The sequence below is a fragment of the Xiphophorus maculatus genome, chromosome 5 (assembly GCF_002775205.1).
Source record: "Xiphophorus maculatus strain JP 163 A chromosome 5, X_maculatus-5.0-male, whole genome shotgun sequence".
NCBI lineage: Eukaryota > Metazoa > Chordata > Actinopteri > Cyprinodontiformes > Poeciliidae > Xiphophorus > Xiphophorus maculatus.
Window position 1 is genome coordinate 20439759 of NC_036447.1, and position 27431 is coordinate 20467189.

The window sequence follows — 27431 nt, forward strand, 5'->3', positions numbered from 1 at the left end:
TAATATGAATATGATTTGATGTGTTAGTTCTCCCACAACATGAAACACATTCAAGAGATGCTTGCAATGCAGTGAAAAGTGTATATTCTGCACAAAAATAGAAATAAACACACGACTTTTTTTTTGTTGTCGTTTGTTTATATTTTGAGCTCAAATTTTGAGTTTTGAATTCCTTAACGTATTTAATCATAAACTCATATTGTAATCTATCAAGCCATGTAATTTTTGCCTACATCATGTCGCGGAGCAAGACAGTGATTTAAGAAAAATACTTTCAGTTTAGATTTCCTCACCTTATCAGTGGAAAAATAAGGCTTTAGGAGGAAAACCTAATGGTAAGGATTGTGAGAAAACTTGAATGGATGGACTAAAAGATATGGGCAAAGATATACGGAAGAGGATTAGGACCACCGGAAAAAAATAAAAATAATTCTGAGTTTAAACTCAGAATTCTGACTTTCTGACTTTAATCTCAGAATTCTGACTTTAATCTCAGAATTCTGATTTTAATCTCAGAATTCTGACTTTAATCTCAGAATTCTGACTTTAATCTCAGAATTCTGACTTTAATCTCAGAATTATTTTTTTTTTCGGTGACCCTAATCCTCCTCCGTAAAGATAACATAAAGATAAGACAAAAAAAAATATTTCTTTGTCATTAATCTGGATTGATGCAAATACATATATTTTTCCATATTCTACTTTTCTTCTTTCACACTTAATACAATCATGAATCCCGAACTTTTTTCCATTAGGTACGAACCTTGTGTCATTCAAAAAAAAAAAAAAAAAAGGAGCTAATTTTAAAATAATCGTTGCCAAGCAGTACAACTTTAGCAGGAATGTGACGTTAGCTCGGAGTTAGCAATGTTAGCAGACAAGCTACAACCGAACCCAGTTGACCTGTTGGACAAGTTGGTAAAAGTAGCTGAGGTTCGCTTTGAAGTTCATAATCACCTGAGTCGTCCTCCATTGTTCCTCTGTTGAGAAGAAAACCCGCAGTTTTAACAGATTTAAAGAGCTGCTAAATAAATACAGAACCAGCAGACTTCGTCGTCAAAACACTAAACAAGCGAGGAAGCCCTCCAGCTGTTGTCAGGAAGACAACTTCCTGAATGCGGTTACCAATCCCAGGCATATCTATGGAAGTCCGTTACAGACATTATTTGTGTTTGGCTTGGTTTCATTTTTTAAGTAGTGTACTGAAATGCAGTCTTTTTTTTATCTCATCTGGACCTGCCTTACATAGTTTCAACTAATAAGATGTCATAACAGTAGGTTTATTCGTATTTTTCATATGCAATTTTGGTACAGCAATTATGTTTGTTGGCTGAAATTGGGGCAATTTTAATTCCTAGTAAATTTATGCTCTTTTACTTCAATTTAAATATATTTAATTGTTTTCTGTATTCATATTTTTAAAAATGACATATTTAGTATAGTCATATCTTCAATTAAATAAAAAATATAGAAAAGTTCATCCATAATTCAACTCACATTATATCGATTAATTACACCCAGACATATACAAAACCGCCTGTTTGGCGCCGCGGGCAAACAACCCCAGTTTGTATACTTTATATCTAAATCTGCCAGATGTATGAATAATTTTGAGCCTAACTATGAGTACAGTACATAGGGATATTAATGTACCAGGTAGGTTTGTATACATTTGCATATTTTCTAGGTCTGTAAACTAGTTTGGTATCAGTGCTTCAAAAGTCTTTAGTTATTTTCTTTTAGACAGACCATTGCCTTGTGTTTATGTTACAGATAGTTATTACATGCTCATATTGTCCAATTTCTAAGACATTTTCTCTTTGTGGGGAATGTGACTCTTAGTTATGCATTTCCTTTACTTGTTAAAGATTCTTGTCACTAAGCGATAAGTACTTTTGCAGTACCACACTCTGAACTCTAAGAAGCTCACTAAAGTCTCAATAAGGAAACCCTTTAAATGTTAGCTAACATGTATAATTGTTTTTCACATGTCGATCTGTCATAGACACGCTTGTAATATTCAGGAGTGGACTTTTAACTTTACAAGATCACACTTCCTGGTAGACAGAGAATATATTATCTCTCTCACGCAGTATGCCCCAGGTTGGCTCACAGGCGCACATCAGGTTTGTCCTGCATGGACCGCAGGAGTCCAAAGACCTTAACTACAACAATATTTTCATACAGTTTCCACTGGATCACTAAAAGGTAAGAAGAGTTTAAAAATAATGTTTTTATTTAATGTAGCTGTATTTCTGTCAGAACCTATTTGGCCCTATGTGTGGCAGAAACCAATCCTCCTCAATGAATTAATGATGAACAGATGCGGATTAGAGCAGAAGATTAAATTACACATGCTTTCCTCAAACAATATAGCTGTCACTCTGCTTAAACTCACTTGGCTTAAACATGTGACACTGTTTGTTTAGGCTATATTAAAGCTGAATGAGGGCAACTTAATAAGGAGGGAAATATTCAAATGAAAATAGACGGAAAATGTTTTATTCAGTTCATTTGACTGTTTTGTCCTCTTTTTCGCAGGACGTAATCAGGACTTGATGAAAACTCCCACTTTTTGAAGAATTAAAGGGTCTGCTTTTAAGGATCTAATGACGAGTTACAGTAATGGTGGAGTTTTCAACCCAGCCTACCATGACAGTGAGACTCTGGAAATTGACAGGAGGTTTGTATGACCAACTTTTCTGTCGAAGCAATGTCCTTTTCTCTCTTTTTGTGTTGGAGTGTTCTCTAATTTTATAAAGTTCTGTCTAAAAATCCTGCAATATTTTATATTACTGAAACCCAGGAGACTAAATTGAATATCCTAAAGAAATATGCAGTGATGAAGTTGTATTTTTCTACTCTAAGTTTTATGATACGAACTCAAAGGTCATGTTTGTAGGAAGGCATAACTTGCTTACTGTAACACTAAAATTCTTAATTATAGTAAAGACTGGCAAGCCAACAGCACATGTAAAAATGAAAGGAGGAAATTAATGTAACAAATAAGTTTCACTGTAAAGCCTTCCCCACTGATGTACAAATATTTGAAAAACACGAAGTTTTTTATTAAGACTTTAATTTCTGTGTTGCATGAAATCTAGTGCTAAAACATGACCAAAGTCTTACGTTATAAAAACAAAAACAAAACATACAAAGTAAAAAAAAAAGAAAAGTCTCTAATTTACGTTAAAATACTGGCGGCTTTGATTGCCAGAATTTATTTATGGATTTTACTGTAAATATACGGTAAAAGATTCACATATTATATCTTATTTATATGGAAAAATTCTGGCAACCGCAGCTGCCAGTATTTTACCATAAATTAGAGACTTTTTTTTTTTTTTTACAATGTAGCAAGCTGAATGGGAGCAATTTATCTTTTGGCATTCAGGTCTTCCAGGAAACACCAGCATACCAATCCGTATGCGAGAGTAGACCCAGCCCAGTGGGGGCATAATGTTGAGCCCGGAGATAATGGTGAGTGGGGAGCAGCCGGGGATGGTTGGACTAGGAGAGAAAACGTCCCCATGGGGCTCATCTCCACACGCCTGGGAAGTCCTCCGTTGCAGCAAAACCCCAGTAAGTGAATCCCAACTGAGCTGCGAAGATAAAATTAGACCTTGTTTTTTGTTGCCTTCACAAAGCATTATTTCACCAATATAAAGTCAAAAGAACCGAAGAGACTGCAAAGTCTGCAAAGACTTGCCCTGTTAAAGTAACTTTGTTAAAGTTACCCTGTTACTTTAACAGGGTTACTTTGTTACTTTGTTAAAGTAACAAAGTAACTGTTTGTTACTTTAACAGGGCAAAGATTTAAAATCTGTCCTTTGGGTTGAACAATGAATATGCTGGCTTTAAGCTAACGCACAGTCATGGAATAAAAAACTAACATTTATGCATTTAGAATACCTTTATTTCTACATGCAATAAAGTCTGTTTAATTCAAGTTGCAAAAGCTGAGAATAAAGAATAAGTTTGATATTTGATGCTAATATGCATTTTTGGTAATATTGCTAACATTGTAATCTTTTCCTTCTGTACTCTTGATTTTCCCTTATGTAAATAATTATTTTACCCTTCTTTTTTATGTGGATCTTCAAATCCCTTCAAGCTTCTAGTCATGTTTAGCTAGTGGCTGATTGCTTTCTTACCTCTGTGTCTCTTTGTAACCATTTTATTTGAATTCTTTCTTTTCTCCGCACTTTATCATTCAGATAACACAAGTCAGATTGACCCAGATTCTCAGTATGACCGCCTACCACCTGTTCAACTTCATTCTTCAATTTCAGGTAGTGTGTTTCACCAATTTTGTCCTTCTGATGTTTTAATCACTAAATGTATTAATTTAGGATTTTTTGTGATATTTTTGCTGAATGCACATTAAGTTCTGTGTACCAGGAGCTTCTCTTAGATTATTAACCTCCTTAGAAATCCCCACTGGATAATCATTAATGCAGAACCTAGACACTAACTATCAATGAGAACAAGGAAGCTGGCAGAGAAAATAAAGCAGATTGAACTTAATTTTGATTTATGTACACACTATGTCTTATCTTACCATACATTTTGTCATATCTAAAAACACGTTTATGTGAAGAAATAAATTATATTATGTGAAATAAGTCCTGAAGGATTTCCATATTCAGCTTTTGCGGTCACCAAGTGTCTTTTAAGGTGACAGGACTTTAATTTGTACTGCAAGCCTAAAATGTATAGAGGACTAGATGACAGTATGCTGTCTGCAGAAACGAGGATTCACTCACCTCGATATGCTGGACAGTTGAAAATGAAAGTAGATCAGATCAGGTATACTACACCATTGAAGGCAGAAAAGGCTAATGCTGGAGAACTATTTACAAAAGAAGCATATCATACACCATGGATCACAGGGAAAATATGCATTAATCTGATAAAAGTATAATGTTAGCAAATGGACATATGGTAAGCAGTCATTTGCTTTGGCTTTGTGACTTTTGTTATACTATAAATACCTTTACAATTACATTATAGTCCTAAAACGTTAACAATTTATATTCATTTTTTACATTTTTGTTTGTTATAATGGATCACACTGGTTGAATGATGCTGTGAAGTTTTTGTACAGGCAGTTTTGACTTATTCAGATGCCTTTATTGATCCCTTGACCATTTTAATCTGACTAAGCAGGCTTACACAAAATGACACAGATTGCTTATAGTTCCTTAAAATATACTGTACATACACAGGCTATGTACAGTATATTATGCTGTGTAAACTGTGAGAAATTATTTAAAGTGTAGTTTTTTGGCAGCTTTTCATATTTCTTCCAAAAATGTTGATTTCCAAAAGGTTCAGAGACAAACCAAACCAGAACTCTCACACAGGAGATAAAAAGTTTTTTAGTAATTCCTCATTTGGCACTTACAAAGTAAAAAAATATGAATAAGGTGAATATTTTAGAGCATCTGATATAACCAGATTTTACTTAATCCAGAGGATAAAATCATCAAAATGATTATCTATAAACATGCTACTACACTTGCCCTACTTAGAAATATTATCAATCAAGTGACACATTTGGCACAGTAATATTTAAATGCAGTGTGGCGCAAACAGTTTCACTATCACAGCTTTTAATCAGAAATAAAGATAATGTGGCATAAAAGTTGCCACATAAGTTCTCAAACAAGTATGCTTACTCTGACTTCCTGCTCTTTAAGGATCTTTATCAGTGCATTATTGCCAACAGGACTACCTCAAAAAATGCATAGGTTAGAGTAAAAAAATAAAAAAATAAAAAAAAGACAAGAATTCTATAAAAAATACAGCAATAATAAATGAATTTATGAACTGATGTAAATATCAGCATTGTCAATACTCAGCCATGAACACATCTGGTCTTTTTCCCCCTCACATTTATGCAGGCAACATGACAATGAGATGGAGAGGAGTAACAATGAGACGGATGAGTATGTTTCCTAATGCTGATCCTGCCCATGCGGCTTTCACAGAAGATGCCATCAAGAGCGAGATGGAAAATGGTACGAGCCCATCACTGGGTGTTTGGTTACAGTGAGTGCAAAGTGCGTCACCCGATCTGCATACTGGGCGATGTTTCTTTGAAAGAGCCATCTTGTTGTTTCTTGTCTGACAGAGGAACAAAACCTCATCAAGGAGCTTGTTGCCCTGTCGACAACGGAGCAAATCAGGAAGATCCGGGAGCTGCCTGTGAGCTTTGAAGAGAAGAAACACGTCAGGTTTGTGGAGAGTAGTAAAGGGTCATAAACAATCCCTTGCTGCAGTCATTCCAATGCACTCAGTTAATCATCAAACCTGTTGGGGTACCATAAAACCAGGCTTATGCAAATACTTGTTTGTTTCAATTATTTCCATTGTGATCTTGTACTTAAAGCTCTAGAGCACACGTATCAAACTCAAGGTCTGTGGGCCAAATCCGGCCCACCATAGTGATTTATGTAACCCTATGGACTGCAGAGAACCAACAAAATAAATAGAACTTGAAGATAAGAGCTTTGTGCTTATATGTTCTTTATTTTCATAGAGTGAAATTACATCAGTGTGAAAAGATGTTTCATATTATTTAAATTTCAGAGACAAATTTCATCAAATGTGGAAACAACCATTAATATTTTAAGAGTTTATGAAACGATAGTTTTATCAGTACTTTCAGCCACTACTGGCTCTTTGAGGACATTCATCATCTTGATGTGGCCTGAAGTGACAATGAGTTTGACACTACTGAAGCAAGGAGAGATTCGGGGCATTTATAAAATAGTTGGCCACAAAACTGAAAGCTCCTGCATGACCTTTTCTAGACCTCCTGCTGAAACACCCCTGGCCTCTGAGTGCCCTGGAGGGCAGCCTGCGGCTGTCCTGGAGGGTTTGGCCTTTAGTTTTTGGCCTTTCTTCCCACTTCTTCCAGCAGAACTATTTTCACATCAACATCTAGATAAAACATGCAATTACTCGATTAACACAGAAACCAATTGGAGGTTTTACATAGATAGGACTCATTGTAGGGTATTTTCAGGCTTCTTGAATTTGCCTATAATTCAAGTAAGACTTGCAGCCTTACTTGATTAATATATAATGAACATCAAGCTATACTGAAAAAGTCGTATTTTTCTCATATTTAGAAAATTTTGTGATACTTCTCTGTGAAGGAAGCTGTTGTAATGGCTAGACACAAACGTCTTGCCAGAAACATTCAAGAGGACCAGAAGAAAAGAAGTTAAAGATCGAACCTGAGATGTTTGTGTATTAGATACTATAACATGCATGTGACAGGAACTCCTGAGTAGAACAATACAGTCTAATGCAATCTGGTAATCACTTCGTGTTTGACTCATTTGTGTGTGTAAGTCAGATTTCTTACACAACACAAGGGCCAAAGGTTTTCATACAGACTGTGTTGCTGTTTTGCACTGCATCTGAGATGTGGAGTTAAAAATATCTGTGATCTTATATCAGTGTATTTTCACAGGACCCAAGTAACGGCATTCAAGTCTTCAGGACAGTACCATCACTTCACATCTTTAACAGATTTTTCTCAAAATATGTCACTGGTCAGTATTTTCTTTGTACTTAAACTTCATTCAAAAATGTAATGAGGATGTATACTTATGTGTGCTTTTGTGTTGCTTGCTTCTGCTTCAGTCAATGCGAAGGTTTGGTTACAGTATAAAATCCGCCAGGCAGACCCTGCAGCTTTGGCAAGGCATCATGAAGGAGATTGGGGGCAAATTTGGCTCCAGCGTTCTCAACTATTTTGTGCTTCTAAAGTGGCTTCTCTTGTTCAACATTTTCTCCTTCCTGGTCAACTTTGGCTTCATTACCATCCCGCTCCTGGTTTATGACCTTTCACTCAACGTATCCCCAAACGTGAGCTTCAGAGGTCTGGAGTTACTCACCGGAGCTGTAAGTGGATTTATAGGTCTGGAAATTATCCAGATGCTTCTTTGAAGAATTTATGTGATTTGTTATTGCTTACTGAAGCTGATGTTCAGAGAGGTCCAGTTCGTTGTTTGGAAATAACTCATCTTCAGCCTAATAAAGGGTGGTTTTCTCAATCTTAGATTTTGAATATTATTAATGCTGAATACAATTACTTGAGCAAACGAACCCAACCTATTATTCACCGTCTTCAGTTTGGCATTTATGTCTTCAGAATAACCAGTCAGTAGAAGTCTGTATATAAATTTTAGTTTATAGCATTTTCAAATGGCAAATGTTATATTATGTTGTTGTAGCTAAGAAAACAATAGATCTTGATTTGGTACGATATAAACATATAGTTCTCTTTATTTGCTCTATGAATGAAGGACGGTTTCCTTACAAGCACAAATATAAGTTTATCAAATAGTAGAAGCTCTGACTAAATGCAACTCTAGTTTGTAAAAATGTATTTATACAAAACCTTCCAAACACGAGTGGCGTTCATATATTTTTGCTTCTTCAGGGTTATTTCAACTACACCATCATGTACTACGGGAGCTACAGCAATGAAACAATTAGGGGCCTGCTGGATTACGACATGCAGCTCGCCTATTTCTTTACCATCTCGGTCTATATGGTGCTGTGTGGACTCGTGCTCATTTTCAGGTACTTTGTTCTTCCTTCAGTCAGTTCATCACTTCCAGCATTTCTTCACATTTTCTGAAATCTGGCTTCATCCCAATGCAGCATGGCGAGCTCATTTAAAAAAAACTATGCCCTGGCAGACCCAGCTTCAAACAGTGCATGGCAGCTTTTGTGCAGCTGGGATTTCAGCATAACCAACGAGAAAGCAGTGAACCAGCGTAAGAACAACCTTCGAATCCAGCTGAAGGTGACTCCTGCTCTTCTGAAGATATTTGGCGAGAAAGTTAACATTTAATCTTTAAAATAAGTGGACCCACTAGCTAAATGAAATGACTCTATAACTCCAAAAACATTAATCCACCCATTCAAATAATTGAATTCAGATGTCACAATAACTTCTATGACCACAGGTTTATAAAATCCAGCAACATGTGTGCAAAAGGTTTGGTGCTGACATCTTTCACTACTAAGCATCGCATATTCAACTTTTAATAGCTTAGTAACAAAGAATGGTTGAACAACTACAACTCAGCTGCAGAGTGAAAGGTCATGAATAATCTCAAACTGAGTTTAACAGATACTGATGCAAAGAGTTTGGACATGTATCAACTTTCTGCAGAGTGATTAGTCAGAGACCTCCAAATATCATGTTGCTTTTAAATATTTTTGTGTAGTACATAATTTGTTGCTGTTCAAGCACAAAATGCATAGTTAGTGCAATATTTGTTGTCTTGCTGCTATTCCAGGAATCTTTATCAGAAAAGGCACACAGGGAGCGACAAACAACTTCTGAACAATTGAAGCAGTATGGGATTTATTTTGGTTCCTGGCTCCTCTCCACTGGTCTAGCTGCTGGCTGTGGAGCTAGCATCTTTTATCTCTGCCATTACGAAGATGAGGTACGTAAGAGTGCAAGGATGTTCTTATTGTTGTCGAAATCCAATAACAAAAAACTGTTATTACCTGGGCTGACTCTAAAAGCAACAGGTACAGCATCTGATCAGCCTGTGCCATTATCCTAAGTTGTGTTTTATGTTTCATAAAAAGTGTTTATCTCTGAGGATTGTCTCTTTGTTATCTTTACAGCGGGTTGAAGACACCGAAACATGGTCCGCACTGAAGGAAGCAGAGACACTCCTGGTTCCCTTTGTAGTGTCTTTGATGAATATGGTCATTCCCCTCTTCTTCTCCCTCTTCAACAAGTTTGAGCAGTACTCCAGCCAGCGCAAACAGATTTATGCCTTGTTGTTCAGGTGAGGTGTTATGGGTGCATATATCCTAAAGGCTTTAGGACATTAAAACAAAATGAACCTACTGTATGTTTCTAGATTTGTTCTTCAGTAGTTAGTTGTGGCTTGAATCTTTCTAAGATATTTGCGTTAGTAATTTTATCGTGACAAGAAACGTCAAGGCTCTGATGCTCCATTGAATAAACCCTGACTTTGTTCAAGTCTTTAAAAAAAGGTTCAGGTCTGATATAATGGTATATTGTTTAATTAACTTTCTCTTTCACTAGACAGTGACCTGTTTGTCTTTTTTTCATTCTTAGAAATGTGTTACTCCGGATATCCATTTTGGGTGTTTTGTGCTATTACTGGATGAATACAGTGCCTCAGAAATTCACAGTATGTATTTGTCAACATCCCTTACTGCTTGTTTTTTTAATCATAAATTATTGTGTGTTTATTCATTAAAAACTTGTTTTCTCTCAGTGCTGGGAGCCCATGGTTGGACAGGCTTTGTACCGTTTGGTCATTGTCGATTTCATTTTTCTGATGCTGGGATCCTTGTTTGGAGAGTTTCTTAGCAAGTGAGTAACAGATTTTCCCGTTGACGTTACCGTCACTGAAGCATGGAGAATTATTCTTTAATGATAGCTGCACTATACATTTTTGTTTTGTAACAGTGTGATTGGGACCAAGATACAACCACGTTTAGGAGTACCAGAGTTCGATGTAGCCAGAAATGTCCTGGAAATCATTTATGCTCAGACTCTGGCCTGGTAAAAACATACGGGGCAGTTTTTATTTTTATGTTTTGGATGATTGTAGGAGGTAGTTCAGTAAAAGTTTACACTTTTTCTCTTATTAGGATTGGAATCTACTTCTCTCCTCTGTTACCTGTGATCCAGATTCTCAAGTTCTTCATCTTGTTTTACTTGAAAAAGGTAAATGATGGTTTAAGGTGATTTGAAAAACTTGCTATATATCACAATGACACACCTGGATAGAAAAGGCAGATACAATGCCACTTCCAACAGAGCCGCACTATTCACCCGTCAGGGTCTCATGTTACTCTTTGTTCATTTCTGTCAATAATTAATTTAAATCCTTTCATTGCTCAGTTAAAAAGATTTCATTTTTGTTTTTATGCAACTGGGAGCTCTGGTTTCTCAATAATGAGGATAATCAATTGGTCTTTGTTTGATTTACGAAGCAACTCTGGGTAGATCTATTGTTAAACGCTTAATGAACAAACTCAGTGACCTCTAATATTATGCTCTTCAAGTTCAAAACTTTTCTATTCTGTGAAATATAGATGCAATGTTTAGGCTTTAATTGAGTGAAGATATGACTCACTCTCCAGGGCTGCATGACCTAGGGACCAACATGTCTTCTCCAAGCCACTTTTCCATTTTAAATTGTATGGTCTATTATACATTTTATAGGTAGAATTACACCTGCTTGTTGTTTTTCTTGCTGCTGTATTCATGTGTTTGTCACCATCTCTCCAGTGGGAGTAAAGACAGAAACTAGCAGGCTAAAATCTCTCATATATTTAAGCGCTAATGTTCATCGATATGTATATCCACTCCTCCTTTAGGTCAGTTTGACTCACAATTGTCAGCCTCCACGGCGTTCAGGCAGGGCGGCTCAGATGAAAACCATCTTCATCTTTCTCCTCTTCTTTCCTTTCTTTGTGGGAGCCCTGTCCATCGTTGCGTACACCTCCTGGAGGTAAATGAGCATGACTTCCACAGCTGCTAAGTTGTGTTATAGCTTGATGCTGTGTCATATATGATGATATCCTATTTCCCACCACAGGCTGACCCCTTCGGAGCAGTGTGGCCCTTTCCGGGGCCTCAACAGCACGTTCAGTGTGACTGGAGAGTGGATAGATCACGTGAACAATAATTCTAGTACTCACTGGGTTGGGTGGATCTACCAAAATGTCATCAGGAGTGAAATTTTCTACTTTCTTAGCACACTCATCATCCTGTAAGCATCCGTCTGTGTATGTTTTATTAATTGAGTCTTAAAAGGTTTTTGACATCGGTTACCTTTTTGCCATATTTTATGTAACAGACTAACTGAAAAAAGTGCACAATAGTTATTACAGTTTTATTTAGATGTATCAAGGCACAGCTGGTATCACTGTTGCCTTGCAATAAAGAGGTCCTGGGTTCAAATCCTGGCTCAGGGTCTTTCTGCATGTTGTTCCTTTGCATGCATGGGTTCAACCTGGTGACCTGGCTAGGATGTTCCTCGACCCTGCGACTGTGCAAGAATGATACATAAATTGATGTTTTTTTATCTATCTGCTTCACAATTGTGCATAGGTCTGTCACATAGAATCTGATTAAAATATAAAAACGTTTATGGTCATAAAGTGATGAAATGTGGAAAAGTTTAAGGATTAGGGATGCTGTTGCGAGGCACTCTAAATGCAGAGTACGTTGTTCATTAAGTTGGAATCTACACAATAGTTGTCAAATGTGAACAATCCTTGTCATGTTTCTGTCCCCCAGTGTCATCATATACATCTTCTGGCAGCTCATTCAGGGCCGAAAGCAGCTCATTGTTCTTCTGAGAAGGCAGATTATTAATGTAAGTTTAAATTGTCCACCTGAATGAGTGTTTGACTAGTACTGATTTTATTTAGCTTTTTTTTCCAATTCATTTATCATATACTGTACATTTTGTGCTGATTTTACAACCATGTCTGACTTTTTTTTCTTCACATTTTTCACTCATTAGGAGGGGAAAGACAAGTCCTTCCTGTTAGAAAAGCTGCAGAACCTGCAGAAATCCTGTCCGGAAGTTAACAAAAAACACAAAAAACGGACAACTGTATGCTTTGCACATATTTCCATTTGTTTTGAGTTTTTTTTATTTTTTGTACTTTACCTAATGTCTTGTTCTTCAGCATACAAGTCGACGTTCAGCTGAGCGCTCCTCTGGAAGTCAGTCCAACTCAAACGCAATGGTTCAGGTTCTACTCGCTCGCCAGCAGCTGGAAGAGGAGGAGAGACGCCGTGCCAGTGGCGTTTCAGTCCCGTCGGACATTTCCACCTCCGACGCCGTGACGCAGGCCATGCTGGCCCGCCAGAAAGCTGAGAGACAAGATGAAAACGTCTACGAAATCACCGACGGACACCCTCCTTCCCTCGATGCGGTGGCGCAGAGCTTGGCAGCCAGACAGAGGGCTGAAGACAGGGATGAATACTGGAGCACAACCCACTTTAACCAAAGTAACCCAGGTAACAGTTCCATTATCCAAGTCAGACAAAGTGCTGAAAGGGACAGAGAAGATGATTCACATGATGCTTCATCCCCCGTATCAAGTGTAATGATTCAAGTCATGCAAGCCAGGCAGAAAGCAGAGGAAGAGGAAAGGAATCAGAGGATCCATCCTCCAGGGCAAAACCAGGCTCCTCCCGGCTCCAGCGCTCTCATCCAGGCCATGTTGGCCCGGCAACAGGCCCAGAATGAATATGATGATGGTTATTGACCAAAAGCCTCAGACTTCAATGGAAAACATTATCACATATTGTGTTATGAATCATTTCCATTATATCCGATATTTCTCTCTACTGAAACTTATTCAATTCAGCTAGAAAGTAACAGATACTGCTATAAGGGAATAAGAGCTGCAGGTTCACCTCTTCATATGAGTATACAGTATGTTAGTTCTAGTGTATTGTCCATGGATGTGTGTAGAGGTATTAGAAATGAACATTGAGGTTTATCATGTGCCATTTTAAGTGCAATCTTTAAAAAAGAAAAAACAATGTTAACTGATTGTATTAATATTGGTTATCTAGAACTGTTACCGCTTAGAAAATAAAACAAGTTATGTTTTGCATGGACAAAACACTATTTACATTAATTTAACTTAATTAACATCTTTGTACAGTTGAGCATTTTATTTCTGGCCAGTGTGTATGTGTATATTTTTATCCAATGTTAAATAATGTTTCATTGCACATCCTGCTAATTGTTTTACTTGCTATATATTTATAAAATCCATCAATGTTTAAAAAGAATAAATAAAAAGATTCTGGAGATGGAGCAGCTTGTTCTTTTTTTTAATTCACAAGAATTTTAGAAAGTTCTGAATAAGTGAAAGTGCAATAATTGAAACTATTATAGAAAATAATTTTTTTAAAAGTAACGATTAACTAAATAAAATGTAAAGTTCGTTGATGTGGAGCATTCTATAAGCCCTGCTTTTTTCAGAGATGTGGTTTAGCGTTTAGATTTGTTATATCTTTGCTTTTGACGCTGCAGAAAAACCCTTATGATTTAGAGTTTCTCCGGTTTTATTTAAACGTTTTTGACAACTTTGAGGCACAGTGACGGCACAGGGAGAGCGTGTATGACCCGTATTCAGAGGCCTCAGTCTTTGAAGCAACCGTCATGGGTCTGAGTCTCGGCCCACTGACCTTTGCTGCATGTCACGCAACCCAATTTGCTGTTGGATCACTATCCAATAAAGGTCACAAGAGCTGAAGAAAAAGTTTTTAAAAAAGGATTTTTTTGGTAACTAAATATTAAAAATCTATCCGTGTATTTATTTTACCTGCTTACTTATTGCAGAGTCGTTGATGCATACCTCCAGCGAATAAGGAGTGAGACATTGCTCGTCCAACACAGAGATCAACAAGGCAGACAACCATCCTCATGCACACACTCACACTGAAGGCAGCTCAGAGAGAGAAGTTACCACATAGAAAGATTTTTTTTGACTGGGAGGATGCTGGGGTGTATGGAGAGAACATTCAAACTTGACATAAAAACGACCCTTAGAACAAAGTGATGAGTGATGAAAAACAAAGAAACCTTCTTTCAGCCAGCTGACAGCCAGTGTGCATGGCCAAAGTTACTTCATCAGCTCAGTTACTCTATGTGCCATATTTCTATCCACAGCATGATAGAAAACCATCTTGGAACTCCATGTTTTTAAAACCTTGGTATCCTGATAGCGGTAGATGGCCTACAACTATTCTGAAACTTCAAATGATAAATGTTGAATAAGCACCGGTTTCAATAAACGTGTGTTTTATTCACCACATTGAAAACCCAATTAGGCCTATTGGTTGTTCTGGTCTTTCAATCAGGCCCAGTCCAGGGCTGTGAGAAACAGAAAGACTCTCACTCCAATCCAACTGTATGGGTGAACTCAACATTTCTTTATATGTTACAATATATTCAGTTTCACAAAAAAAGAAAAATAAAATACATGTACATCCATGGATCTCAGGAGTTGTCCATTTTTTTCACCAGTTTATTTCCCAACTTGAATCAACTGTGACATGAAGCCACCTGATCTGCTTCAGTTAAGGCAATGTTGAAGAGCAAACCCACAAGCCTCACAGTAGAACACAAAAAAATAACATATCAGCATTGTTCCTCCCCAAGAGATGCTGCGAGGTCGACAAAGTCCAATGAGGTGGTAGGTATAGGAGTCCTCCTGCCACTTTTTAGAGACTGACTGGAGTAAACGTCCACAGACTTAGAAATGGAGTGCAAGGAGTTGTCCCGGAAGTATCCGTACGCCTCACGTGCGTTCTCCTCCCGGATGGTCTGCTCAAAAGTCTTGCGCTTGTGTCTGAACTCGATAACGGTCTTCGTGTAGGAGTTGAGGGTGGTGACTGATGCGCCCATACAGCAGGTGAAAGATGCCCATGCCAAGCTGATAAAAAAAACAAGTTTGTTTTGTAAAAAATTAGGTGTTTTTATTCTGCTGTGAAAGAAGTTAAATTTACGAGAAAGAAAACTAGAATATACTATACTCTCGCTACAAAAAAGTTCAGCTAAAACACAGTTTAGTAGCCAGAAAACTTGTGGCTGGATTTTACAGAGGTGATGTCCTGTCATGGCACTACACTAGAATTCACTAAGCTTTTGAAAGTGATCCTTTGACTAATCGTGATGGCAATATTAAACAAAGCAAAATAATCCAAAGTTTTGCTTTGAACACTCACAGATCATGACAAATTTCAAATGCCATAAAACAACAAAAGTTCAGTCTGATTCAAAGCCATAAAGTGAGAGGAAAAAAGCTGTCATTTTATACAGCATTATGTAAATGTCTGTTTGCATCTGCATTAAACACATACTGTCTATAATGTATAGCAGAAGATTTATTATACTTTTACATAATTGTGATCATGTCTGCAGTGGGGCTTTAGACACCAAAGCTTAATCCTGCCATAAGACATCTTGACCTCAAATGAAAACAGTAATGCTAGAGAAAGGTATAGATTTACTTCCTGTTAACTTAGATTGCGAGGACCTTTAAATAAAAAACTTGTTTTCTGGTGTGGAGCTGCAGCGTCTTACCAGAAAGACCACCCATAATCCCAGTTGTAGGGTCTCCAGTCAGGTGGACCATGGCTGACTGTGACCTGGAAGACCTGCGTGTACATCACATGAGCCACCATGCCAAGAAGACCTGAGATCAAATATATAGCCACTGTCAGACCTATGGTTTATGTCACAGTCAAAAAAGGTACCGAACTTCTCAGACATGGGATGATTTGTTTCCAGAAATGCATTTGAATACTTAAATGTAGAGTTTTACATTTTAATTGATCTTAAACAAGCTGAAAGTACCTGAGAGCACCGTGAAGACAGCAGCAAAGGCGTTGAGCTTGAGCCCATCAATTACGTTGCTGGAGTGGACCAGCTCCATGCACATGAGGCTGAAGCCCACCATCAGCAGCAAAATGTACAACATCTCAGAAACCACAGATAGCCACAGCATTCCTGTAAAAAAATATGTAATTACCAAGTACAATTCAGTAAAATACTCATGATTAGAACTCTAAAAAATAAAAAATAAAACATTAAAATTAACACCGAACCTCAACCAATTTCTAGGCTGTAGAGGTTGAGTGCGACTGAGTCCTTTTTCAGCCATATGAAGAATCTGGAAAATACGATCAGCTTTTTGACAACATATGAAGATCAAAATATAATGTCAGACTGCTGATGATTTTAATGCTTAGTATGTTACTCTGGTAGAGAAAGGAAATATGTTAAATATCCCAAAATCGTGTGAACTCACCATTATTTAAAACAGAGCCTGCCCAAGGCCCTATGATTATGTTCAGGGCCTCCAAACTATCAGGGGCCTCCTAAATGCTAGATCTTTAAGAAAGACTATGTAATTTTTTTTCATATTTGTATATTGAGAATGAGAACATCATTAAATATGATTGCAGCATAGATAAATACAGATAATATTTTGAATTGTTCACATTTTTACCAAAGGTTTAAGGGAATGACCGCTTTCAGATCATAAGGATTTATTGCTGCCAGCAGGGGGACAACATTTGAATTCAAATATAAACTCACATTAAAAAAAACGGATTTCTTGCTATAAAAATTAGATTAATTAGATGCAATATTTGGATAAACGAGCTTACACACAAAACCATATTTCCAACCACATTTTCTTAATAATTGCCACCAGTTGATCGAAGATGACCCATTAACCAACGTGGCTGCAACTCTGCTTTTAAACCTATAGCATAAATCCTCCCAGCGCAATTCAGTTGTCTCAATAGCAACCCCTAGTGTCCATAGGGGAGAATGCTTACCTCTCTCTAAAGTATCACATGACTATATTGAGTTTTTATATGTCAGATCATTTTTGGCTCGAGGACAGTTTATAAAATATTTCAGCGCCTTCTTCTATCTTCATATATTGAGAAAAAAAAATCTTTAAATTCTTATTTCACCAGAAAATTTTGCCACACACACGTTTTAACTCTGCGACAAGGCTACTTAGCAACATGGCATTATGAAGTAAATAGGAATAAAAGAAAAAGAAAAAAACAATTCTGCCATTTTTACAGGTCATTTCATTTAATTTTTAGTATTTTGCCTTCCAGTTTGAACCATAACCTACAAGATACTTGTCTAAAGACTTGTAGCATTACAGTTACAATGAAAGTCAACACTTAACTGGGAATTATAAATCCAACTTAACTCTGTTCCAGGTAGAAAACTAGTGGGATTTATTCTGTGCTCATTGTCTAAGCTCATTATACAATATAAGTCTTTAGTAACTCTTGCTAGTTGGTGGAAAGTGTAACTGCTTCAGTTGGAAGCAAATAAATTCATGCAAAATGCTCTCTTCATTTAATATTTAATATTTCAGATAAAAAGAAAATCAGCAGCCAAGAAAACCTGAGTAAATACAAAAAGTTACAAAAGCTTATAAATTCTGATTTCATTTCGTATCTTGGTAAAAACATCCAAACCAAAACGTACAGGCTCCATGTGAAAAGGTCAGGAGGGTTTTTGATCATAAATGGTCTGTTTAAGATCCAGCCACAGATCATCAATCAAATTTTGAGCTTGACCATAAGGCCAAAAGTTGATGGTTGGACATCAAGTTATGTTATTGCTTGGTATGAGAGAATTATTAAAAATACATCACCCTACCACCATCATGTTCGACTGTCACCAGTAAATATTCTGTCAGTGTCCAGAATATCTTCTTAAAAGTCTTAAGGATCACCACAATGTTTTCTGGGAAAAGTGAGTTTAACTTTTGTGTTTATTTTGGTCAGATAGCTTAAATCTTTCCAACCCCCAGTCTCTTTCATGTGGTTTAAACATGAACTCTAGCCACTCTAACCAAGGCAAGTGTCGACTGCAGAGCCTTAAATGTTGTTCTGTGTTCTTGGATGAGTCGTCGATTAACTAAAACAGAGTTAATCTGGCAGGCAAACGACTCCTGCAAAGGTTCACCATTGTTCCATGTTTTCCTCCTTTGGTGACAATAATGAGCAGCATTGTTATTACTGGAGTCTCCAAACCTTCTTACAGACTAATATATCTGCAGGTCTGAGAGTGATCAAGTCTGAATGTAGCCTTTGAAACTAAACCCCCAAAATTTAGTTCATCACAGCTCATTTAACACTGGAGGTGATTTTTTTCACACACAGAGTTAGATTGGTTTGGATAGTTTTTGTCCATTATTAATTAAAATCATCACTTGACAACTGCACTTTGAATTTGCTCAGGTTATTTCAATTATATTATATTCAATTGTGTTTGATGATCTGAAGCATTTAAGTGCAACAAAAAGCAGCAAAGACAGAAAAGACTTTTTATAGCATGAGTAGATAGTCACCTTTCTCTGATGCAGGAGCTAAATCGATGAAACTTCGGCATCTTTCACCTTCAAGGCAGAAAGAAAAACGTACTGTAATGACGGCACTGTGTGTTGTAGGAACATTTTCCACATGCGGACATGATTGAGATTCGATAAATGACAAAATTCAAAGAAAACCACCTCAAGATCACAAACAAAAACATTGCAGATTTTAGTCAAGCCTTTAATGCCTCTTTAACTCCTGGTTTCAGTCCAGGTTGAGTGGACAAGATCAGCTGAGAGTGTGATCTGGTAAAGTCTTAAGTAAAAAAACAACAAAAATAATCACAGTTCATAAGTTCAAGAAGGAAGATAAGACATATGACAGAGATGGTCCTTCTCTGACCTCCCATTCAGTGTCACCAGATGGTGTGCTGGCAGAGCTGCTCAATCTGGTTCAGAAAAGTACAGGCAGTGTAAAACCAATCACAGATGTTCAAAACTGCGACATCCCTGTGGCAGTTCAACAAACAGGATAGAGAAAAGACCTCTGACACCACGGATTTCTGCACGTATATCTGGGCAGATTCCTTCTGTCATCAATCAGGCCTCGCATGTCGCTGGATTTGTTGTAAGTGGAACTGTTTAATCAGGTGGGCGGCAACAGCTGTTTTGAGGAAAAACTCATCAAGACCCCGAGTTACATAATCCTCATTAACTTGAGCTGCTCAGATGAAAACATGTCGGCAAAGACATGAAACAGCTCCTTTCCGGCCAGACATTAAAAAGTCTCGCTCTTTCAGAATTATTTTTTAGCTGTCAAATAGGTTTGCTTTACGTGTCTATAAAAGGTCAGCATAACTAACTAAATAAATAAAACTTACATGTGCAACTTCATGCCAAAACACTTACTGTGTTTTAAGTGGTACAACACTGGTGGTTGTTCTGGCCAGGAATTTAAAGTGAAATGCAACTGGTCAAAATATAATGTTGTAATTTATTGTAAAATAAAAGACTTTAATATGGTTTGCCATGTTTTAAAAATTATTTATCATACCTGGGTTTATTCCTTTACTGTTCCATTAACAATAGATTACTGGAAAAATTACTATATTATAAATGTTTTTTAACCATACAAAGCTACAGGCAATGTTATTTTTTTTACAATATATAACAGTATAGTGCAATATTTTTTCCTCCTGTGACTTTCTGTGAAAAAGTATATTTTCTACAGTGCAGCTAAGATGAACAAACCAATAAACAATTTTGTCTTGGACGGATTCCCCTTTTTTGCAGTACATTTCTGGCAACCCCAGCTCACAGTATTTTACCATAATTTTGACTTTTTAAATTTTCTACAGTGTCTAGGATATCATAAAAGCACTATTATTGGTTTGGTCAGCAACTACAAAGAAGACTAATACATAACTTTAGCTTCTTTACACTTTTTTTTCAATATCTAATAAAATAAATTGCATTTATAGACTGAAAAATCAGATAAGTGCAAAACAACAACAAAAAACCTTAATGGATATTTAGTACAGACGGGCTCAAGGAGTTTACAGTTTAGAAAGCATGTGATGGCTTTAAAAACAGCTAGGGTGCGAAAATAACGTAATTGTGATACTAAAATAGAGCTAAACAGCAATAAATAAATATTTTATAGAACGTAAAAAGCGCTCAAAATTTGAACATTAAATTAAACACGGGATTTTCAGACAGGCTTTTAAATTCTGAAAAGTACTTAACAAGAACTTTCTATAACAATATACCCACATAAAATAAATATATCCATAAATATGTAAAGTTATGACATGACTGAAGATACAAAAATATGCATTCTAAAATACTTTTCAACTTTCCAGAATCAAACTCAGTTTTCTTCATCATGCCGGAGTGATTTATTCCCCCCACACACACAGACCTGCTCTTACTTTCATCGTGGATGTTCTCCTCGCACGAGAACCAAATGCCGGTGTGAAACTGTCGGAACAGGAACCTGTCATCCCCGGTCTCCCAGCTGTACACCACCTTGTTGGGGTCCGTTTCGTTCACTCCGTAGTCTATGCACTGGTGCGTCCGCAGCTTGCTGCATTTGGGCTTGGGCACCCGCTGCGTCCCCACGCACCAGTAAGTGGTGATGAAGGCAGTGATGGCGAAGAACAGGGCGAAGAAGTTCAGGCTGACCGACAGGAGGGTCCTCGTCTTCATTGTCCGCGTGAGGGATGCACGAGCCTCAGCAGCGTCAGCGGCGCGCGCAGGACCCAGAAGTTCATGAGTGCCAGGTGGAAGAGACGCACGAGCGCACCAGGTGAGAAGAGGGTCCCATTGGACACCCGAAAAGTTGCCAAATACTGTCCACGGACAGGTTACATCTCCAACAAGGAGCTCAGACAGGAGACAAAGTGATTCATTTCCACCTAATTCACACGCGTTTCACCACGAGCCTGCTCGGACGTCACGTTGTCAGAGGATTTGATGCTCGTTTGCATCAGTGTGGGATTTTCTCCTCGTGCTCTCGTCTGGCTGCCGCGGTCATTAGGACCTTCCTCTCCCTCAATCCATCACAAACTGCTTGCCAAATTCAGGCGATTATCAGAGCGAGACTAGATACAACCGAACCACCATGTAGCTCACAAGACATGGTTCCCTTTTTATTTTATTTTATTTTATTTTATGAACGTTGTCCGTGCAATGCGTAATAACAGAAGTCATCATGGCTTTACCATTTTATCAACTTAATTACTGTTTTTTCCTGATGACAAAGCGGAAATGTTAAATGGTTTTTGCAAAGCCACCTTTAGATGCTGTTATAGCAGCAAGACTTTGGAGCTCTATCTATATTTATGCTCTACTGATTTTTCTTCCCTATTCCTTTTTCCGAAAAGGTTCAAGCTGAGTCTTATTAGAAAGTCTTGCCACTGATTACCAAATCAGTCTGGGCAGGTCTGGGCTTTGACTTGGCCACTCTAGCACATCAATATACTTTGTTTCTAAACATTTCACTACAACTACAAGGTCGATGTCATTGTCCTGCTGGAGGTGAGCCTTCTCCAAAAGCGCAGCTTTTTGTTTTGTTTTTTTCTTGAACAGGTTTTGTTTCCTGGGTTACCATGTGAAGAGCTGGGACGATGGGACGATTCATCTTCCCATCAATTCGGACCGGCCTTCCTTGTCATTCTTTGAAAAGCATTCCCACAGCATGATGGTGCCAGTACTATCAAGTTGGAGATGATGTACTCAGGGTGCTCGGTGAAATAAAACTGATAATAGATCTGAAGCCAAGAACCAGTTTAAAATGAGACAGGGTTGCACCCACTTTGGTCTCTTTTAACAAAAGTTGGAAGTTTCTGATTTGCGTGAATGTGTGATTCAACATGTCCAGACTGGTTTGGATAGATTTGTTATCATATCAAATAAAATCACTTGAAAACAGATTTTTGCCTTCACTCTGATTAATCTTGTTAATCATTGTCTTACATAAACATTTAGTAAAAAATGAAGCAAAAACAGAAAAATTTGTAGTGGGAAAAATGCTTTCTCATGAATGTTGGAGATGTGTAATTTTGTCTTTACTTTTTTAAAATAAAGCAGTCAAAACTTGCAACATCTTACTGGTGGAGTCGTCCATCCAGTTCTTTCAAAGTGAATGTAATCATGAGCACAATAGTCGGTGGTAATTAATCCCAGGGCAGATGTGTGTTTGCCTATAGATAACATCAGCCTAATCCCAAACTGACAAGAATGAAGGGAAATTAGAATCCGACCAGAGAAAGACGGACCAGGACAGAGAGAGAAGATAAGGAGGAGGAAGATAAGGGAGGAGAAAGGCTTAAGGGAAATGAATCTGAAGCAGGTATTCACTGTGAATTAAAATATAAGACTCGGCAAGACCAAATTAAAAATGCTACACTTTGACTTTTTAGTGATTCCCGATTATACAATGTTCAAGAGTGTGCATAAGCAGTCCACTCTCATGACTCTGTGGCATTAACTAAACCTATTAAAATCCTTGCACACTAATTATTTTTAAATCCCCCACAGAAAGCGTTTAAACTTTTTCTCCTTGAACTGAGCTTAATTTCTGAGTATTTTCGGAGAAGTTGACCTGTGCTCTGTTGTTCAGCGGGAGAATCTGTGCAGTGTCCGTTTGTTTCCTGCAGGCTAGACTGAAGGAGACCTGCTGATTTTCAGTGTGAAGTCTGCTGCAGCAAAAGGTGAAGATAGAAATCATTTAAGCTGGTATTTATAACCCCAATCTAAACTGGGTCGTCAGACAGGTCTAACATGCGAGTTACCTCAGCAGTATGCCAACTTCTTTAACCCCAGAGGCTAATTCTTGCTCCAACGCCTTGACGAAAACTCATAAATCAGGTCAGGACTCTCAGCTAAGGTGCTGCAAATACTGAAGAACAAGCTGCCAGTGATACTGGCAGCATTTAGGATTTTTATTAATGCACTCCCATCAGTATAAAATGACTAATATAATAGTTTTATAGTTTTATTGCTTTCAGAGCAGCAATAAATGTCACCAAATAAATACAGTTACGCCTAAAATTAGTCACAACAATAAAAGATTTTTTGTTTTTCCATTTAGGCATTAAGTTTAATATATATATTTTTAAAATGTGTTTTAAATGGAACTCAATAACACAAAACTTGCAAATCAGACAGAGATTGCTTTATTTATTATTTATTCAGTCATTTTAAAGATTTTACTTAAAATTTTGCAGCTAGCACTCCATGCGGATCTACTCCATAATGAAAGAATGAATATGCAGAAAAGAGCCTCAGGCTCATTCTAGGTATGGTGTGGGATCTGTGATGCTCTGGGTCTTTTTCAACGACCCTGGAAGGTTTATTAGTAGTGATGGCGTAATAAACTCTTTAAAATATGGAGAGATTTTAAATAAAATCCTGCTGATCTCTGCCAGTAAACTTAAATAGGTTGTCATTAGGTCTTTTAGTGGGATAATGGTCACTAACATCTGCTCAAATAAAAAAAAAAATCAACCTTTCTCTCAGTTTCCAGAGCTGAACGCTTTAGCCTATGGGCTGGGCTGCAGAGAAGACAGCATGAAAGAGAAACCGGGACTATAAGAGGATTGGCCAAAGATCTCACTCTCTGTGTGCCACAACGTTGTGAAATGTTATGGAAGAAGAACAAGCCCCCAAGTATATGTACGTAGAAGGAGATCGATTTCTGGTAATCTAAGGTTTTCCTGTTTTTGTCTTTTTTTTAATTCCAGAAAAATCTTTTGAAATAAATATGCCCAAATTTAGCCTAAACCAAGATGCTGACAGTCAGACTCTCAAATCCACCTCTTAATCCCATTTAAACTTAAACAGGCATTTTTCTTTGGACATTATCGACCTTTGACTTTGCGACCACAATCTCATGTCGTTTACACAAAGCCATGTTGTCTTTTCTATGTATAGTCAATGAAAATTCACAAATGGAGAAGGCTCTCCCATTGTCAATATACAAAGTATGAACAAAAGGGGAACCAGTGACAGTTACAAACTGTTTTGTGTGAAATTATGCCACAACAATAAATACGATCTTATATCACGGTATTTAATAGATCTTTACCAGGGGTGCTACTAAGTTTGGAAGGCACTCTACGAATCGGTATATTTCAGACCAGCACAGTTAGATCATGGACTCTGCTACTTCAAGTTTGTCTCTTTAAGTGACCCAGTAGTCGCTGCCACCAGCTGACAAGAGCCTCATGCCATATCAGCAGTACGATGGAAGACCGATGACTTGGCCGCTCTCTGATAAACACCGCTTATGACGTCCATGTGGGTGGTCAAAGGTTGTCTCCTGGGTTTCTGGCAATAACAGGAAGTTAATCCCAGCTCTCCAGTTGACACAGTTGAAGTCGTTTCCCTCAGTGTGGTGTAATAAACGCATATACACTCACTGATCCTGTAAAAGAAAAGAAACCAGATAAAGTAACGTCATGCACACGTCACAGACACAGTAGAGGAATGCATTCAGAAATCATTTCAAAGGACTAAAAAGGGGAGGAAAAGTGCAGATTACAAATCAAGTGCTTTATTGACTAAAGCTACAAAAACTAAGATCAAGATTGACTTTGATATTTCTTTTCTAGATTATATTTTTACATTCACAAAGTTTGGGGGGGACAAAATCTAGAGGCTTCACAGAAATATTGCTTCCAGAAGAATCAAGTGTTTGAAAAGGTTTTTTTGGCCATAAAAGTATAAACTTGACTTGTTAAATCTTTTTTGCACAGATTTGATTTTGTTTTGTAATCTTGGATCCATGTGGCATAATGGTTCTCATTGGAACCTAGTCTACATATGTATTATACATTTTTATTTACCTGCAGTTAATTCAAAACATTATATTATATATATTTTCATGCTATATTTTCCACGTTAGTACTTTCTGTTTTTAATAAATGACATATTTGTCATTCAGTTATTAAATACTTCAAATTAGTTATATTTAATTCATTTAATATATTCACTTCCAGTTTTATTTAAATAGTCATGTATATTTTTATTTGCTCACCTTTTATTGTATTGTGGCCCTTCAGATACTCTTTAGCATTCAGTTCAATGTGAAAACAAACTTTTACTGTTGTAAAGTTACTTACATTTCAACAGTTTTACCTCCTGCACTCCAAATAAGAAACTGCAACAGAATCGTACTATTAATAGCAACATCTGATCATTTATATAAGAAGAGCAACATGTTTCACACTGAAATCTTACATAAGTAACAGGCGCCAGAACCCAAAATAGATTTCTGTGGCTGTTGGATTTCAACTGATCCCTTAGATTTATTTTGATTTTTTTAGTTGATAAAGTGATGACACATTTCCTTGCAGCTTTTCCTAAGTCTGGAACTGAGAGAGAGAGAGAGAGAAAAAAAAAAGACGGAAAGTTTAACGTTTCTAAATCTCTAAGCACGCGAAGCCGTAGCTTTGACATGCATGAAGAAGGCCAAGCATGTAAATGCAGAGATTAAACAAAGATGCATTTATTTCCTCTTCATGAGATCACATCAGATCCATGTGCAGCGCGGCCTCAAATCCCCTGCAGCAGCTCGGCTGCAAATTGAAAAGTGCACAAACGTATCCTGGCTCTTCTGCGTTGTGCATGAGTATCAATGTCAGATGAGATTAATTGCTGTCGCAGTGCGTCGATTGATTCCCCCTTTGATACCTCAAAAGTGTGTGCAGCTTCAGAGTGAGGCACATTAAACTCTGGGCTCATGAAAGATACAGACTTCATTTGTATTTTAGGGGCAACTTCTGCTCAAAGCTGATAAGAGTAGAATTTGCCTCTTAACACGTTGCCCCTTAGGATTAGTCTTTGTAATCTGCTATTCACTGATCCTCGAAATCATACTGTCTGCTCTAAAATCAGCTTACAGTGACAGTAGACGTTGACTGAGTGGTTTTATCATTGTGGTCGTGTGTCTTTACATCTAGGGTGATGAATGACGGAGTTGTAGGGGGTAAGGGAGTAGGCGGGCGATTGTTTGGGGATAGTTGTTGCCTCCAATCTGCACAGAGGACATGTCACCCACTGTTGTGACAACATGCTATATGCATCTCTTTATTTTGCTCACGCAATCCTTCGTATTTCCACTAATACCCGACAGAGTAAAGCCGTTTCTCACACATATCCTGACAGATGCCTGGCATTTGATTATTTGCGGCAGGAAAACGTCAGCAGAGCTCCCCTGTCACTTGTGTTTTTTTTTTTTTCTTTTTCTGTTGCATGCATGTTTGTAAAGTGGAGTCAGAGATGAAATCAGATATTCACAGTATAAAAAACCATAATCTTTTCTCCCTCTCTGTCTGAGATCAAATCAAACTAAACATTTCCTGTTTTAGGTTTGCCTCCCAAATCTGACAGGACAGACTTGTTCATTTTTCAAATAAAAAAGAAAACAACTCTGCCCACATTTCACCAACCTAGTTGATAATTTGGTCGTGACATTAAAAGATGTGAAAATAGCCTTCAGTTTTTACCAATCAATTTGGTCAGATATCTCAATCTTTGTCTCCTCTGACCATGACTTTTCTCCGCAAGGCATTTTAGTTTGTCTGGTGTCGACGTGTATTTGGGATCATTCTGTCCAAGCTGTGACCCAAACTGTGACCTCAGATGAAAGGAAATGGTTCAGGGTATTGGGGATAAAACAGAAACTCTCACCAATATAAAATGCAGGATGGTAGAACACCAGTTTCAGTGAACAAATTTAACCACATTGGAAGGAGTGAAGGTAAGCTTTCAAACCTAAGGACACTGTAGCAACAGTAAAGCGTGGTGATGGCATGCTTTACTGTTGGGACATTGGAAAAAGTGAATGTCATAATAAAGCAGGGTTGTCAACAGCAAGATAGCTACACAGTAACCATTTCAACAAGACAGCGTTCCCAAGCTGAGGTCAGATCCAAGTTTGTAATGGAAAAAGCTGGCTGATGTTAGGATTCTGCATGGACCCCATTGAAAACTTAACTATGCATAAA

General features: G+C 37.5%; 3 protein-coding genes across 4 annotated transcripts in view; 1 reads left to right on the plus strand and 2 right to left on the minus strand.

The window, feature by feature from the left end:
* The window catches only part of LOC102226470 (nodal modulator 1-like), a 37183-nt gene extending 36092 nt beyond the window's left edge, over positions 1-1091 (minus strand). Inside the window, 1 exon segment of the mRNA XM_023333626.1 lies at positions 958-1091. Within this exon segment, the coding sequence (XP_023189394.1) occupies positions 958-973 (16 nt within the window). The 5' untranslated portion in view covers positions 974-1091.
* Positions 1092-2094: 1003 nt separating this feature from the next.
* Positions 2095-13864, plus strand: tmc5 (transmembrane channel like 5). Of its 2 annotated transcripts, XM_023333175.1 has the most exons (22): positions 2095-2208; positions 2542-2683; positions 3395-3582; positions 4218-4292; positions 5907-6023; positions 6137-6239; positions 7487-7568; positions 7660-7920; positions 8462-8604; positions 8686-8830; positions 9330-9482; positions 9670-9836; positions 10133-10208; positions 10296-10393; positions 10490-10585; positions 10675-10750; positions 11407-11540; positions 11628-11801; positions 12332-12410; positions 12561-12653; positions 12730-13063; positions 13149-13241. In XM_023333175.1, the coding sequence occupies exons 2-22, from the start codon at positions 2610-2612 to the stop codon at positions 13151-13153; spliced, it is 2673 nt and encodes an 890-aa protein (XP_023188943.1). In that variant the 5' UTR covers positions 2095-2208; positions 2542-2609; the 3' UTR covers positions 13154-13241. The 2 variants fall into 2 exon arrangements, with proteins under 2 accessions (XP_023188943.1, XP_023188942.1); XM_023333174.1 differs by having other exon boundaries at positions 12730-13864.
* Positions 13865-14934: 1070 nt separating this feature from the next.
* LOC102225695 (germ cell-specific gene 1-like protein) lies at positions 14935-21440 on the minus strand. The gene is made up of 5 exons (XM_005797276.2): positions 20850-21440; positions 18955-19002; positions 16422-16574; positions 16149-16260; positions 14935-15498 (listed from the first exon to the last, which is right to left on the minus strand). Exons 1-5 carry the CDS (start codon positions 21124-21126, stop codon positions 15204-15206), a joined length of 885 nt encoding a protein of 294 aa, XP_005797333.1. The 5' UTR covers positions 21127-21440; the 3' UTR covers positions 14935-15203.
* Between the last annotated feature and the right edge of the window lie 5991 nt (positions 21441-27431).

What these genes read in the sequence shown, in the direction of transcription:
- tmc5 (XM_023333174.1), top strand. Translation starts at nt 2,610, where the DNA reads ATGACGAGTTACAGTAATGGTGGAGTTTTCAACCCAGCCTACCATGAC. An exon ending in TCCGTTGCAGCAAAACCCCA is followed by an intron (nt 3,583 to 4,217) that starts GTAAGTGAATCC and finishes TTTATCATTCAG; the next exon opens with ATAACACAAGTCAGATTGAC. An exon ending in TTTCTCAAAATATGTCACTG is followed by an intron (nt 7,569 to 7,659) that starts GTCAGTATTTTC and finishes CTTCTGCTTCAG; the next exon opens with TCAATGCGAAGGTTTGGTTA.
- LOC102225695 (XM_005797276.2), bottom strand. Translation starts at nt 21,126, where the DNA reads ATGAAGACGAGGACCCTCCTGTCGGTCAGCCTGAACTTCTTCGCCCTG. An exon ending in AGCTCCTGCATCAGAGAAAG is followed by an intron (nt 16,575 to 18,954) that starts GTGACTATCTAC and finishes ATTTTTTTACAG; the next exon opens with GAATGCTGTGGCTATCTGTG. An exon ending in TGTCTTCACGGTGCTCTCAG is followed by an intron (nt 16,261 to 16,421) that starts GTACTTTCAGCT and finishes ATTTGATCTCAG; the next exon opens with GTCTTCTTGGCATGGTGGCT.